The 17178-nt window shown below is 36.7% G+C and overlaps 2 protein-coding genes across 7 annotated transcripts in view; both read right to left on the bottom strand.

Moving 5' to 3' along the window:
* LOC106877271 (phosphorylated adapter RNA export protein) overlaps positions 1–3942 on the bottom strand; it is an 11861-nt gene extending 7919 nt beyond the window's left edge. Inside the window, exons 1-2 of one of the 2 annotated variants that reach the window (XM_014926134.3) lie at positions 3374–3942; positions 273–981 (exon numbers count right to left, since the gene is read on the bottom strand). In XM_014926134.3, coding sequence (XP_014781620.1) covers positions 273–981; positions 3374–3448 — 784 coding nt within the window. In that variant the 5' untranslated portion in view covers positions 3449–3942. Of the gene's footprint in view, positions 1–272; positions 982–2488; positions 2600–3373 lie in introns of those variants that run through there. The other variant, XM_014926135.3, reaches the window with a different exon arrangement.
* A 3396-nt stretch (positions 3943–7338) lies between these two features.
* The window catches only part of LOC106877273 (mediator of RNA polymerase II transcription subunit 22), a 36430-nt gene continuing 26590 nt past the window's right edge, over positions 7339–17178 (bottom strand). The window contains exons 1-4 of one of the 5 annotated variants that reach the window (XM_014926137.3): positions 16777–16901; positions 14388–14559; positions 8815–8895; positions 7339–7596 (exon numbers count right to left, since the gene is read on the bottom strand). In XM_014926137.3, the coding sequence (XP_014781623.1) occupies positions 7378–7596; positions 8815–8895; positions 14388–14528 (441 nt within the window). In that variant the 5' untranslated portion in view covers positions 14529–14559; positions 16777–16901 and the 3' untranslated portion in view covers positions 7339–7377. Of the gene's footprint in view, positions 7597–8814; positions 8896–14387; positions 14560–15560; positions 16712–16776; positions 16902–17178 lie in introns of those variants that run through there. The other 4 variants (XM_014926139.3, XM_089340636.1, XM_014926138.3 and 1 more) reach the window with 4 other exon arrangements.

Here is a 17178-nt window from a genome sequence, read left to right as displayed (position 1 = left end):
GCAATTTCACGGAAAAGGCTGAAGGCCGATTAGATGCAAATAAAACCCATGTGCTTGGCATTTCCTCACATCAAATCGAAAGATAGCCATTCACGTTATTTTCAATTACTCATGCATTATCTTTTTGTGCTGAGATTTTGATGATGTGCTTGTATATTTTTAGTAGGGTAGGTGTGAGAAGCTGAATATGGCCAGTTAGTACATAAAACAAATATATTTGGGCCGGACATGGCTGATTTAAATGCTAAAGGGTTAATAAATAGATATCTTACCTATGAGGTACACTTTTGATTCTTCAAGAAAATTAGCAATGGCTTCTGTAATTTTTTCATCATCATCATCATCAGCTGTGACATCAAAAGCCTTCCTGCATGACTTCTTGTCATTTGGTTTCGGACCGAGACGCTTTTTGGCACTGCGCCTTCTTTTCTCAGCTTTTCTATACACTCCATTGAAGTTCTCTTCAAGTTTTTCTAAATCAGGGACACTATCAAACAGGTCATCATTTTTCTTGCTGGTCGTCACAGAATCAATGTCTGGTTTCACTGGCCAAGGCCGGGTGTCTTTCAGAGCCTTTTTGTAGCTGTAAGATTCTACCTGCCGATCACTGTAACTGTCGCCTTTGTGCTCCATGTCAAATCCGTGGAAACCTTGAGACAACATCTGTGATTGTAATACAGAACCCCAAATATTCTTATTTTTCTTTGGTTTGCTACTAGTGTTAGAATCTGTGACATCCTGGCCAAAGGAAAACTGCGTATTGTGTACTTGGAAAGTGTAGTTCTTGTTAATAGAATTGCTGAAACTATACTCCATAGAACTCTGCTGGTCTTTTGAAGCAATACCATACCGTTTCTTTTTCCAGGTAAACTTTTCATCATCGCTGTCATCTGAACTTGATGCAATCTTTGCATCTGATTTGCAGCGATAGGACGTGGGGTTCACTGGCTTTCTGTAATTCTGAGAAATGGTTGATGATGTCTGTAACAGAAAACGAGCAAATCATTCTTAATAAATAACATTGTGCAACAAGATTTTTGTCCTTGGGTAGCAACTGTTATTTCCTATTTGCTTTTACTCCTAGTAAGTATGAAAAATGGCTAATATTTCTTTCAAATGGGAAATATAAAAGAAAAAAAAAACGTTTTCAAAATAGTCAATATTTTTGTAGTTCAAAAACTGTGATTTATGACATAAAATGTCCTCTAGAATTAGCCAGGGATAATAACAACAAGCTTTAACTACTAAATATTGTTAAACACACCTCTGCAAATACAATGTACATAAGCAATTCACTTTAAATACAACGAACAACTGTCAGTGAGACTGTTTTTAGCAGATCCACAAATAGGGTTCATGGCAGGCAATGGGTTAAACAAGGAACGAAACACTGGATAATTGAGTCTTACCTAACCTTAAAAAGGTGGGATGGTTATAGTTGGAATGCCTTTGATTATAGGTTTGGCTGATCAAACTTGACCAAGGGTTAAACAACAACCTCTCCTTAAGACTGTACAAAAGTTCTTTCATTGATGGCAAGGTCAAAATTGGATCATCAGTTAGTGTGGTCAAATGGTAAGATTAATCCATTGTCCAGTTTAACACCACAGTAGAGTCCACTACAAGAATTCAGGCTAGGTGTCTGGTCTGTGGTAAGTTGCACTACTCCCTGAATCAATTGTGGGGTTTTTTTTTTCCTCTCTGAAATACCTCTTCTCCCATCAGTGTCAGACACAAATCTAATGGATGCTGCCTTTCGTCCACTTTCATAAATTACAACAAAAATGTTTTGTAAATTGGCTTACATAAGATGGTCGAGACTTCTAAACACCATACTCCTTTTACTACTCTCTTTCTGACAATATTTTTTCATACAAGTTAGACACAAGACACACGCACAAAAAAGTAACCCGGACAGTTCACAAAGTACAGTATACACCCAGTTTGTCAGTCTACCCTATACAATTATCAATAGCAGGCTGGAATATGTATTATACTTCTAACCTACGTACAGGCACGTTCGAATAATAATAGATCTGTGGATCACACTTAGGCATGTATGGCATGGGTCCGCTTTATCAGCTGATTTGGTAGGGGTTGGATACACAAGAGAACAGAATAACTTACACTACAGTTTGAAAATCACAAAAAGGAAAATTAATCTGCAGGGTTTATCTATCTATCTGTGTGTGTATTACTTGGTATTGTTGATCAACTTGTTGAAACCAATAAAAAAATTACTGATGGTGGGACTCAAATTTCGTGGAACAAAAGTTTTGGTTTTATTGGGTCTTCCAAGTTTCGACTATAACGGTTTATTCAAGTAGACGGATTGAATAAGCCGTTAAAGGGGAAACTCGTAGTCCTGGCCGAATCAACGTGTGTGTGTGTGTATATACATACATACGCAGCCACGTGTATATATTATATATATATATATATATATATATATATAAACTTCTGCAAATGTATATTTGAAAATTTATACCTTCGATAGATAGAACCAAGTTTGACAGGAAAGTGAGACGTTCATGCTTTTTCTAAATAAATAAAAGATTATACAAACGCAAACACACATGCAAGGTATAACAGTACTGTAACTGTAAGGAATGTAAAAATGATGATACACAAGAACAAAAATACATTTAACAGGAATAAAACATTTATTACTCAGATGCAATTAAGCCTGTAAGTTTTGATCAAAGATTAACAATCTGCAAAAAGTTTTAGAAATTATTTTTTTTAATAATAATCATTTTGTTTAAATCAGAAATTGGTAAGTAAGACTGGGGAGTTTACAATTGTTTTTATTTTTTAAACGTATCTACCTAACGAATATTGAAACTACTTTTATTTTCGCTATATATGTATTTGCGTCTGCAGTGGTGTGTGAACATAAATTGTGTAAGTGTTCGTACATTTTCAACCTTAATTAACTGAAACATCATTTAAAAATTTTCTGGAAACGAAACAGTTTAATATTAATTATTCATCGAAGACTGATGAAAATGGAAATGATATTTAAAAAAGAAATAATGAAGTTCGAGGTTGTTTGTTAACAATATATATCGATATAGTTGTAAAATGAAAAGAATTATTGTTTTATATGAATTTTACAGGCATTAATGAATAATAGGAAGACTATAAATAGGATAATTTCTCATTTAAAATAATTTTATAGTTTCATAAACATAGTTTTGGTAGGGATTAATTTCCCCAGTTAAACTACCATTAAGTCTTAACATAATCACGCACCACTTCAATGGGAGGAACTGTTCACGTTAAAAAAACATAGAAAATGTGCAATAATAACGACAACCATAATAATTTGTAAAGACACGGATATAAGAAGACTGTTATAAACCCTGATTACCTGGATATTTGACGAGGCTTCATTATCAGAATCAGAATCTAACAATTCACCGTCTTCCAGTTCCAATGCCGCCATAACAGATTCAGTTTCGCGGCAGAAACAACTTCCGCTGCCGAAACCACGATTTGAAACCGTTTCGTCTGAATCACCTCACCAATTGATTCTCTTCTTAGTTTATGTCATACGCATTTTTGTTAACTTAGCCTCTATGCTAAACCACATTCCTAACGAATTAAGCCTACGAATCCCATTAAAACGTTCGCAAGAAGCCACAAACCACGGGGAAAAGACCTTTGAATGAAATCACCCCAAGGGCTTGACTGATTCTTTTATTTTATCAACAGAAAGTTGAATGAACAACGTTGACTTCGGTGGGATTTGAATTCAAAGCCTAAAGTGCTGTTATTAAATCCCACGAGGCATTTTCTTCGACTACCTAATGATTCGGTTAATCCACCGACTTAGATTTAAACATTAATCTATAACGGAGGTAGGTAGAAGACCACACAATTCTGGAGGAAGAGGGTATTGCTAATTAAATTGTTACTTGTACTTATCTTATGGACCCCGGAAGTATGCAAGGGAGAAAATCGACAGGAATTGAACAGGGGAATATGATGGGCCGTAGTTAAATCCTTCAGGTTCCGACGATCGAATAATTCTCTGCCAAACCATTGCCCTCCTCGGTCCTTCTTAATTGTTGATTCTGATTTAGTGGAGTAGGGTTAGTCGATTACATCGGTCCCAATACTTGACTGGTACTTTATTTTATGGAACCTGGAGGGATGAAAGGCAAAGTTGATCTCGGAAGAAATACTGTAAAGCATTTCTTCCCAACCTATCGCCTTCATCAGTGCTAAAAATAAGAATTTCTTACATTGGTACCAGGTCACACATTAGCATATCTGTGAGTATCCTTGGCTCATAGAATAACTAAATGATGCTTATTTTATTGACTTTTAGGTATGATGCTGGAAATAAGGGAAGTCTAATTAAACTGTAGAGCGATTGAACGAAAATACTACATATTTCAGCTTTTGCCCATTTTCTGCGAATATTTGTTTTAAACCCTAGATTAGAGCTAATTATTTCTAACAGAATTTTGCAACAGGTCGATCAGCCTGATTGACTTACGAAAGTGAATAGAGAGTTACTCAAATGACACTATGTTTGGGAGGTAGAATAATAGCTTAGGGGAACCAAAGGAACATACCTGAAGACATATATATATATATATATATATATATATATATATATATATATATATATATAAATATATATAAAATCTTTAGCCCAAACCAGTTTTAGCTTATCCCCTTTTTCAAGGTGCCATGCAGTAGGACATCCGGGCACCATGTACTTGGGAAGCAAGCTTCTTATCACGCAACCATGACTGCATCGTTTTACATATCTTATTTACAATCCATCCCCAATATTTGAGGACCTAACAGAAGACTCACTGAAGTGCCATGTGATTGAAGAAATTAAGAAAAATCCTGACACAGAAGACATCCAAATTACCATTAAACAGATAAATTTGAGGAACCCCCATCTCTGGAACTGATAGTATACCAGCTGAGTTTATTAAACAGCGTGTATGTAAGAGATTGACAATAGGACTACATTCGATGTCAATATGTGGAATGGTTCATTAGTTCCACTGGATTGGAAGGATACTAGTCTAATGTACAAGGGAAAAAGTGCCTAATTATACTGGGGTAACTTTCATAGTATTTTCTTATTACTGTGGATAGGATGTACATCAGACTTTTATTGAAACCACAGCAGACACACACATGCTCCATAGTTGTCCCAAAGACTTAATATGGATTTAGATTGAGAAGCAGTAATTCAAATATGATCTTTAGTGCCAGTCTGTTGCAAGAGAAGTGTATAGACCAGAGACTTCCTCTTTTACCAATTTTTCTTTTATTTAATGAAAGAGCAGTGGTGATTTAAAACCCAACTGCTAGATAACCAGTCTGACACCATAAACAAACCACCACAGTTCCATGTGATCAGTCTGTCAACTGACCACTCAATGTGAGTTTGTGACGGGGTATGGTTCGCTTAAATGTTCTTGTTACCAATAGGAACCGCTTTTGCCACTCGATAAACTGCAGAGTGTTGAAGGCAGCCGAGCGATGTGCCTCCAATCTTGCCATGGTCATTTCTTAAAAGCACCCAGTATACTCTGTAAAGTGGTTGTTTTCATGATGTATGGAATGTGAAAAAGTTTCAGTTTTTATGAGTGAACCTTTAATAATTATCAAAAACTAATTTTATTCATATAACGAGTATGATTGTTTTCCAAACACTTTTTGGGCTTAACAGGTATACCATGACAATTTTCAGTCTACCCAGATTCCTATACTAAATGAAATATACTATATATCTGTAGAATCACTTCTCTCTAACACCAGATATATTCTTTATATTTATTGTATGGGTAAGATTAATTTCTCAATGAACCATTATTTGACCAAACTACCTAAACACACTCCTTGAATGAGACAGAAACCATGCACGATGATAAAATGGAGCCCAGGCAGTTCTCCAGTGGACCAGCTCCTATCAAACCGTCCAACCCATGCCAGCGTGGAGAATGGATGTTAAATGATGATGAACTCCAGGTTCTTGGACAGACCCTCTCTAAACATTCACCCAATGTCTTGTAACTTCTATGGATGCAGTGCAGTTTCTCTCTCTCTTCCAGTTAGCAATTATTAATGTTGTTCCTTGTAAATAGCCAACATCAAATATCTTTATGTCCAGCAATAAATATTCGTGAGTTGCTTCCGTCATTATTCAAGCAGTCAACAAATATCTTCATTCATTGCTACTTGAACAACCAATTTACCTTATGATAAAAGCTCTTCGACATGGTCGATAGAAATGCACTGAAGAAAATCTTGGGAAAGATGGGTGCCCATCTGAGAGTGAAGATCTGTTTGTCCAATAACACTGGTGCAAAGGCCTGTTTCAACTCAAATAGTGCTTTCACAGCCAATTCAAATTTATAACTTTGTTGAGCAAGGGGACATAACTGCGTCAATTTTGTTCTCCATAGATTTTGCAATTATAAAAGCTCATAAATTTAAAGACTGTAATCTAGGTATCTCTGTCCACTATTGTAAACTTTTTATTCCGAATTGATTCAAACCTAAATGAAAGACCTTTATAACTTTTGTTCCTGATACGCTTTATGCTGATGACTGTGATATTGTGGTTCATTAAGGATATTGGTTTCAAATTTTGGCAGAAGGCCAGCAATTTCGGGGGAGGGGTATGTTGATTACATTGACCTCAGTGTCCAACTGGTGCTTACTTTACTGACCCTGAAAGGATGAAAGCAAAGTTGACCTCAGAACAGATGGATGAAATGTTGCCCGGCATCTTGTCCAGCATGCTAATGACTCCGCCAGTTTACTGCCTGGTAGTTCATTAAAAATATTAAAAACAATTAATGAACTTCTGCCGTGCCAATCTTGCTTTTGAACATAAAATACTAAGTCTGAAGAAAACTAAGGTGATGTTTACAACTGCTCCAGGAAACATGTATGTGTAATCAAATACAGTTATCCCAGACACCAGACAGTGGATTTTGTAGATCTCTTAATCTACGTTCAGTGGAGGCGCAATGGCCCAGTGGTTAGGGCAGCAGACTCGCGGTCATGATTTCCAGACCGGGCGTTGAGTGTTTATTGAGCAAAAACACCCAAAGTTCCACGAGGCTCCGGCAGGGGATGGTGGCGAACCCTGCTGTACACAACTTTCTCTCACTCTTCCTCACTTAATTTATTGACCCTGAAAAGATGAAAGGCAAAGTCAAAAGTCAATCTTGGTGAGATTTGAACTCAGAATGTAAAGATGGATGAAATGCAGCTAAGCATTTTGCCCGGCATGCTAACAATTCTGCCAGCTTGCCGGTTTGACAATAAATAAATGCAAACTCAACACCAGGATAAATACAAAAAAGAAATAGAAAAAAAGTTTTATTGTAACTATTTATAAACACAAGAATAATATTCGTCTTCAAGTTCATAAAGTTCAGTGGCCATGTCATCTCGTAAAGTTAGTAACTTTGTGTCCAGTTCGCTCTGTTTCTGTTTGTATAGTTTTGTGTTCTGACCAATGACATCATTCACCGATGGGAAGTCGTTTAAGATGAGAAACTGCTTGAGATCTGATACGAGCTTCATGAGGGACTCTCCAGCACGAACCTGTCCATATGTGGAATAGAAAGGAAGACAAATGAAACCAGGTGAGCTGATAGCCAAATAATTAGAAGTGTGTGTGTGTGCATCTAATTCTATTTTATCTTTTATCTGTTTCAGTCATTAGACAGTGGCCATGCTGGGGCACCACCATGAAGAGTTTTTGGCCAAACAAAACAAACCTCAATGCCATTAAAAAAAAAAGCCTGGTACTTATTCTATCAGTCTCTTTTGCCAAACTGCTATGTTATATGGATGTAAACAAACTGGCATTGGTTGTCAAGCAGTAGTAGGGGACAAACACTGATACATAGACACCATCAAATACACACACATTTATATATACACATACACATGACAGATTTCTTTCAGTTTATGTCTACAGATCCACTCACAAGACTTTGGTTTGCCTGAGGCTATTGAGATGCAAACTTCTTACCAAACAGTTACAAACGCATGCATGTCTATCTAGGAATACATCATCAAATATAAGTACAGGTATGTATGCAACATCAGCTGAATGGTTAAGAACTTCTCTTCACAATCACAAAGTCCTTGGTTCAACTGCAGTGTATGGCACCTTGGGCAAGGGTCATTTATAATGTCCACAGGCTGACCCAAGCTTTGTCTATGAAATTGGATAGATAGAAACTGTGTAGAATCTCACTGGTTGGATTATACCTGTAGTACACTCTCATCACCTTAATGAAATTCTCAATCTGAATTCTGATTCAGGTTGTGGATTTCATAAAGGGTACATGTGTCACTTAAATGATAATTTAATGACAGATAAAACAATTGATCAAACATTTGATATGTGTTGTCTAAATTGACAGTGATCTTATTGTCTTTACATTATTAAATATTGGAGTTGTTTAGCCCAAGGACAGCTTGGACCAAGTTTATCTCTCATTTAGACCAGTGGTCCTCAACTGGGATCATATGGACTTTGGGGGTTCACATAAGATTTTGTTGTTAAAATTTATGTGAGCTGAAATCCGTTATACTTCTACCATGCACAAAATATTTTGACATTTTTTAAATACAATCCTTAATATTTAATTATAAAGATATAGTAGGGTTATTTTAAACATTGAATGGCTATGAGGGTCCATCTGAGTAAAATAGGAATCAAAGGGGTCCATAGGAAAAATGGTGTATCTAAGATTGACTTGAGAGAGAGAGAAAGAAAGAGAGAAGCAATGCCTCTTCACTACGACTTACAATATTTGAAGCACGGACTTGCATCTCATATTGATCTTGTTCTGCTTGAGTCATCCTTGAGATTTGTGTATCGTCTTCCACCTGAGACACAAAAAAAAAAAACCCCATTAATTACAAGACGTAAAGAAATATTTTTCATTTTCCTATCACTGTCATTGAAAGACAATTAACCAAAGTCATCTGTTCTTTATCTGAAAATGCAGACCTATGGATCAAGAACAATCCAGCCATGAACAACCTGTCTTTTGGTTGTCATGTTGTTAATCAGGTCTTATGTAGAACTATGCTATCCAGCCTGTCTACTTTTAACCCTATGGTATTTAACCCAGCCATATCAGGCTAAAATATTCCACCTGTTTTATGTTAAAAATTGCCAGCAATTTTTTATTTAATTTCGTTTGTAAAATAATCTTTTGTTTTTAATAATACTTCTCTATTAAGACCACAATTTACTTCAGTCAACAGGGCAAATATATATTCGAGGTTCAGTCTCACTGCATGGCACCTTGGGTCAGGTGTCATCTACATATATATATATATATATATAAATATTCAATATATATATTTATCAAAAGATAAACAATCACATCTCCAAAATCTCAATAATCTGAATGCTAAAGGGTTAAAGGCTGTATATAGAGTGATTTGAAGGAGATTTGGCAGCTATTCCTATCATGTCAAGTAACTTTAGATACCCTGCGACTTTGATACTCTATAGGTTGGGGGTAACCAAAAGGTTGTGACCTTCATACCTTTCTATAAAGCATGAATACAGAATTGAAAGTTGGTCAGTCAGAATTTAGGCCAAGTGCTCACACTCTGTCACAGAAAAGGTATTGTATAAGAATGGTATGCATCTGTTGTTTCTGACAATGTGATAAAAAAAAAAAATGGGAGAGAGTATTTTATCAGAACTGCTTTAAGCTGTTATGAGTAGTCCTTGCACTTATGAAGGGGTTTCTCTCACCCAGGTTTCCCTGCTTCAGAGGAAAAGCAAAGCCACTATGTCTGAGAGAGATAACAAGGTACAGGGGTTAGCAATGTTAAGCCATGTTGCTGGCTTCATTGCTTACGGCCCAACCATGAAACAGGCGATACTTTATTTTCAGAGTTGATGAAAAATACTGATGCTATCATCATCATTGGCAACACTAACTTGTATCCAGGTTGTTAATTTGTAGTGAGTGATTGTGCCTCTTCATCTTGATGGGTGTGGAGGATGCTGGTGTCTGAGGTGGCTGTTCAGGCTAAGGGCAGTATAGAAGAGCCAAGGGAATCTATCACAGGGTAGGGGTTGACAGGGGACAAAGAAATGTGAGTCACTCTTTGTGTCTTTGATGTCTGTTATTTTCCATTTGGTCCATTCCCTTAACTATGGCATGCTGCCAATTTGGGGGATGTTATAGAGAACAGATTAATTACAAGTTTTTTATTTAATTAAAAACAATAAAATTATTTCATTTAATCATTTAACATTTTTTCCATACATTGAAAATAAAAACTGATTCTACATTCTTTTTGTTTTTCACTTATTGGGCTATGGCCATGCTGGGGTGTTATTGATCTCTGTTTGTTGAAGTGTTAAGTTACGATAAGTAAAGGGGAACATGACATAAACACACAAAGGTTTGGTGGTTATAATGAGAGAAATAGAACTCAATATGCAAAATAGAGCACATAAAGAAATAAACACACACACACACACACCTCATTGGTGCTGGTATGACATAAAAAGCACCCAGTCCACTCTGTAAAGTGGTCGGCATTAGGAAGGGCATCTACCCATAAAAACCATGTGGAGCTTGATGCAGTCCCCTGGCTTGCCAGCTCCTGTCAAACTGTCCAACCCACACCAGCATGGAAGACAGATGTTAAATAATGATGATAATGATGATTGCATGTTTTCCACACAATTTCTGTCTATCAAATTCAACTCACACGTTATTGGTTAGCCCAATAATTCAATAGTCTATATGCACACACAGACAGACATACACATATGTTCAAAACATTTAAGGTGTAAAATGTAGTCATTAATTTCAGCAAATTAAGTCATCAATAAAAATTAACATGCTTTGTTAGTCACCAGTTAGTAGGTAGCTGAACCAATGATGACAGTGGACAGTGGAGTTAGTTAGGTAGTGGACAGAGGAGTCAGTTTTATCTAACCAATAGACTTTGTGGCTTGTGTTGACCATTACACTGTAACACGATTTCTGTCTTTGGGTAGCAACTGTTATTTCCTATTTGCTTACCCCTAGAAAGTATGAAAAATGGCTAATATTTCCTTCAAACTTTGCTTTTGTTACTTTTATTCAAATCCCAAAGAATCCCCTTCAACACATGGCTATGATACTTCCCCACTACTCCTGCTCATGATCAGAAATGCATGTCCCACTAAGGAACATACTCAAGTGGTTATGGTCAAGCAATTGACATGCAAATCTGTGGTATTGAACAGAATATTTGGTATAATGATATCTCTGCTTCAGCAATTCAGTGCTGAATTTGTCTGAAATGTAATGGAGAACAGGTCAGTTTTAAGACATTGATGTCCAGGTGACAAAAGCAAAGTTTGAAGGGAATAGTTGCCATTTCTTTTGATTTCCAGGTAGAAGCATATAGGAAATAATACTTACTGACCAACGACAGAAACAAAAAATTTTGTTACACAGTGTTAGCGAAGCAGTAAACAATGCAGTGAGAGTTAGTTGTGTCAGTCCAGTGTTAACTGGTCAGTAAAGCCACCGAAGCAGTGACTGGTGTGAACCCTGAACACACAGTATTGGTCCCATCAATCTTAGACAAGACACTGGGCCAAGACAGTACCAAAAATACTAAACCCCACACTAACCCACCCAGTCCATTGCTTAAAACTACCAGCACCTCCATAACAACCCACCCTGCACCTATGAGAAAGGTAAACCAGGTGATAAGAAAGCCTTAATCTTGTAGCATTTAAACTGGCCATATCCGGCCCAAATATTCTATCTGTTTTGTGTTCAAACCAGCCAGTGATCTGGTCTCTCACACCTACCCTATAATGTTATTCTAAAATTATACAATTACATTATTGAAATGTCAAAGCTACAAAGTTAATGCATGATTAATTCAAAACAGTGTGAATAAATAAGCATTACATGTTACACAGTAAGCTGAATGCTAAAGGGTTAAGCATGCGACTTACAACCCAGACACCCACCTATCTCTGTCCCTCATCATCATTGGTGGTTCTATAACACTAACAGATGGACTAAATAAACAAAAAAAATACCCCCCCCCCCTCATACAATAAAAACGAAAGTGAAACAACAACAACAACAACAAAAGCTATGGAGATATTTAATGATAGTTTGCAAAATAATTTCACAAATGAGAATAAAAATAAATAAATACATCCTACTGAGTGGAGGGGTTAATCTTTTTAATTGTAGTTAGGGATATGTCAGTTTAAAGGAAGCACATAGCTTAGTGGTTAAGGTGTTGGACTCATGATTGTAAAATTGTGGTTTCAATTCCTGGACTGGGTGATGCATTGTGTTCTTGAGCAAAACACTTCATTTCATGTTGCTCTCGTCCACTCAGCTGGCAAAAATTAGTAACGCTGCGATGGACTGGTGTCCCAGCTTGGAAGGAATATACATGTCACAGAAACTGGGGCCCTATGCTCCTTGTAGACTAAATAGCCAACTCCCTCCCAACCGGTCTAAAGGAGTTGATACCCTGCAGGGTTATATCCAACTGCAGTAGAGTTTGAGCTCAGTACTTGTTGGTTATAAAACATTGCCACATCACCTACTTAGTAGTGAGTTGCACTATCATAAATTACAAGGTACCTACTTAGAGGAAGGTGGACTGTACCTCCCCATGGTTCTCAATCATACATTTTAGGTGAGGTAACAAGAGAACCACTTTGTTGTCACTTGCTCTGCTAAAAATAGCGACCAAATTTCCTACCAAGAGGACACATAATATAATCTACTCTTAGACTCCTCCTGCCACAAAGAAAGATGGGATGGTTGCGACAAGAGTGTCTTTGACTGAAGGTTTGCTTGTCCATGACTGACTTGGGGTAAAAACCACACCAACCCATAACCCCCTAGATATACTACACTTCACCATGGTACCTATGTATAGCAATGTGTGTTACAGTTCCTCATGATACCTAGGTAGGCTGCAAATCATCATGGTATGTAGTTACAGTTATATTGGTTTCAAATTTTGGCACGAAATCAATCAATTTTGGGGGAAGGGTCAAGTCAGTTATGTTGACCTCGGTGGAATTTGAACTCAGAAAGTAAAGACAGATGAAATGCCACTAAGCATTTTGCCCAGCATGCTTACAATTCTGCCAGCTCGCTACTTTAGTTACAGTTATATTGACAACAACTTCTTGTGGTATCTACTTATGAGTTAGGTGGACTGCACTTTATCATGGTACCTCTTTTCAGACAGACTGAAATCTATTAATGCTGTGCCAGTGGAGCACTAACAGTACCGTCCGAGCGTGATCATTGTCAGAGCTGGCTTCTGTGCCAGTGGCACGTAAATAGCGCCATTTGAGCGTGATCGTTACCAGCGTCGCCTTACTGGCACTTGTGCCGGTGGCACATTAGAAAACATTCGAGCGAGGTTGTTGCCAAACCTGCTGGACTGGCTCCTGTGCAGGTAGCATGTAAAAAACACCATTTTGAGTGTGGCTGTTGCCAGTACCGCCTGACTAGCCCTCGTGCCGGTGGCACGTAAAAGCACCCACTACACTCTCAGAGTGGTTGGCGTTAGGAAGGGCATCCAGCTGTTGAAACTCTGCCAGATCAGATTGGAGTCTGGTGCAGCCATCCAGTTCGCCAGTCCTCAGTCAAATCGTCCAACCCATGCTAGCATGGAAAGCGGACGTTAAACGATGATGATGATTATGTAGGTGGACCTTACAGTGATTAAAGTTAGAAGGGTAGCACATCCCATGGTACTTATTTATAGTCAGAAAAGCAGTTTCTTCTTACATCTATTTCACATTAAGATGAATTTGTTCTGTTTTGGGCCCTTAACTCCTCATAAGGTCATAGAGGTGTTATTGTAAAATATGGGTGTGCCATCAGCAATTAAAAACCTGATGGGGCCTATCCCTCTCCAGATCTGACCACAGTAAATTTCTTTTAGAAAGAGAGAAGAATCAACATCTGAACTTGACTGGTACTCTGTTGACCCCAAAAGGATGAAAGGTAAAGCTAACTTCAGTGGGATTTGAACTCAGAGTACAGAGAGCTGGAATGTGGATGAACAAAAGCAAGAATTAAGTGTATTTGGTTATGAGTAGTATACTAGTAATAGTAGTGAGAAGGCCACAAATGATGGCACCTCTCAACAGTTAGATGGTCTTGGCTACAAAGAATGAAATGTCCTTTGGTCACAAACAGCAGTGGTGGTGGTGGTGGTGGGGGGGGGGGCAAGGAAGTTGGAAATCTTAATGGAAATAAAATGAAGAAACAGAAGAGAAGAGAACACGATAACATTTCACAGACAACACCAGACAAATATCAAACATGAAGAGAATGGAAGAATTTTAAACACACAATTCTACAAACCCGAGCTAGTTTGATAATCTCTCGAAAGTTATCAACCATTGATTTCACGTCATCTTTCAGGCGTTTATTGTAGGATCTGAGCAGAGCTTCTTTGCTTTGGGGTAAAACTCTTTGAGGGTGTGCCGACATAATTATATGTTCATGTGGTAATTAAGATAATCTGAGAGAAGAGGAAAAAAAAACAAAACAAAAAACAATAAATGAAATATCTGAGACGAGCCATTAAAAAAATATTATAATTAATCAAGAGCGTTGTAGAATAATGAAAGAAATGAGAAATAAGGAAAGCTTTTAACAAAGCAGAAATTTTTAAAAATCTTTGGCGCAAAGGCATATGATCCGAAGGGTAGCTGCTGCTACTAACACAGACACCGGACTACCCGAAATGGCAGTATCTATATAATAAATCCATATTTCTTTGACTGTAGTTTTCTGAAGATAGGTCTTTGTGCCTGAATTATTAAGTTTTTTTAAAAAACTTTCTGCACTATTAGAAGCTTCCCTTACTGTCAAGGTATTGGTTGCTCTCCAACAGGTTTATGGTTGAGTCTGTGGCAGTGGAAATCTCTGGCATTCTTGGCCCCTGGACCATATCCCTGCTCACTGCTATCAAAGCAGAGATGGCTGTCTGCAAGTGCAAGCCCTGTGGGGCAACACCTTTTCCATTTCGTCTGCTGGGGGCCATGAGAAGAGTTTCTTAATAAAGATATATAAACAAGAATAAATAAATAAATTTTTAAAAAATGATTAAGAATTTCTCATTTCATTCATTATTCTGCTACTCTTATAATTTATTTTTTAATTATTAATCTCATCTTAAGACATAAATCAACATCATTATTTCCTGCTTAGGAAATCACAGTACTCGGGTTGTCAAAACAATGAACATATGGAGTGAACGAATCACTTCAGTAATAAATTACTTAAATTGATATTTTTACTTCTACTTTTAATGGTATTAAAGTTCAATAACAGAAAAATACAACTGAGGGGGTTTTTGTCCTATTTCACACTTAGGGGGTTTATTCCTAGGAGAATTTTGTCTGGATCCCAGTTTATGATTATATTCACTGGAGATAATAATAATTTGTTGGCAACTCCAGGTCTGCCCTGATATATACTTTTTCGTTTCCAGGGACTCAACGAAATAAAAATGTTTACCTTGTCAAAAGTGGAGCTGAAAGTGTTTTCTTTTGCAAAAATGTAAAAACTGTTTTCCTAGAAAATGAAATTATATTAATTCTTTAGCATTCAGATTATTCATTCTTGGTTTGTTGAATTAATCTTGCATTACCTCATAACTTCGAGATTTCAATGATGTGATTCTTTATTTTTAGAACGAGATCGCAGGACAGGTGTGAGAGGCTGAATCTAATCACTTTGAACATAAAACATAGAAATTTGGGCCTGATATTACCTGTTTAAATGCTAAAGCAGTGATTCCCAACGTGGGACATATACCCCACCGGTGGGGCCTGATGCCATAGTCAAACCCTTTAGTTTGACCGTTCTCATTAAAGGGATTCACTTTTTTTTTATATTAGTCAATGAGGTACATTTTTGGGGGACTCAGTACTTAAAAGCGTTACCGGTAGATTCTCTAGTATTTAAATAATTGTGATAAAGTATCAAAATTAAGTTTTTTTTTTCAACCACCGGTGGGGGTATACATTTTCCTGGAACGTTGTAGTGGGGTCTGGGGTGGTGGAATAGGTTGGGAAACACTGTGCTAAGGGAATGTTTGTCAACTTAACGCGTGATTATTAAAAACATCTTTTTCCTCAAAATTATGGACTACATCTTCGCATACAATTAGTCTCATATTCAATGGAGTTTGATGCATTTTGCATTTCCTAAAGATGGTACTGAAAAATTATGGACAGATATTAGATCCTTTCATTACTTGATTTAAATAAATAAAAATGTGCATTTTTCAACCAAGGAAAACAAGTTCATTTTTGACAATGGGACCTTGGAAATGGACCATGCCCAACGATCTAGTATACTTGTGATTAAAAGCGTTCCGACTGCGATCATCCCGGCTTTCTTAAATTTAGGTATAGTATATTTAGGAGTATAATATCCAAACATGTCCTCTCTTTTTTAACGATAGTTGAATGTGATTTGGCTGCTATTTCTGCAGTCTCCTTGATGGATCACTAATCTGATTGCTTAAATGTTTCATCACAACCAATTTTGACAACCCAAGCATTATAAAATCGACAGAGTGGTCACGGATTTTATCCGTCACATAAAACAATGCTTTTAAGCTTAAGAACACGCATATAATTCATATATATATATGGGGAGAGAGAGAGAGGGGGGGGGGAATAAATTACTGATAGATATAAGTATATTATAAACACCGAATACTTACAAATAGTGACAACCCTCGAAGTTCAGGTCTTCTAAGGAAACACCGGTTTGTAAAGGTTTTAATGGGTTTCAAAATATTTTTGTTGTTGACATATCCGGCGGAAATGAGGATGTAGTTAGTTTCGATGTAATTATTGATAAAATAATGGTATAAGTATAAAATAATATTTTAAATAGGAAATTAAGATTATATGACGTGATTAAATTTCTAATATCTAAAATACATTCTATTAATATTATTTGCAATAATATAATAGGGCTGTTTGTAAAAATTACATATACGATATTCCTGAAATATATATATATATATATATATATATATATATATATATTCAAATTTAGGTTTATTTATACTAAATAATATCATGCAATAATAACTTTTATTTCATTTCTTTTTTTTAAC

Source organism: Octopus bimaculoides, chromosome 23 (assembly GCF_046866305.1).
Source record: "Octopus bimaculoides isolate indiv1 chromosome 23, ASM4686630v1, whole genome shotgun sequence".
In the NCBI taxonomy this organism is placed as follows: Eukaryota; Metazoa; Mollusca; class Cephalopoda; order Octopoda; family Octopodidae; genus Octopus; species Octopus bimaculoides.
Note: the sequence above shows the minus strand (reverse complement) of the source record. Positions and strands in the feature narration are given on the sequence as shown.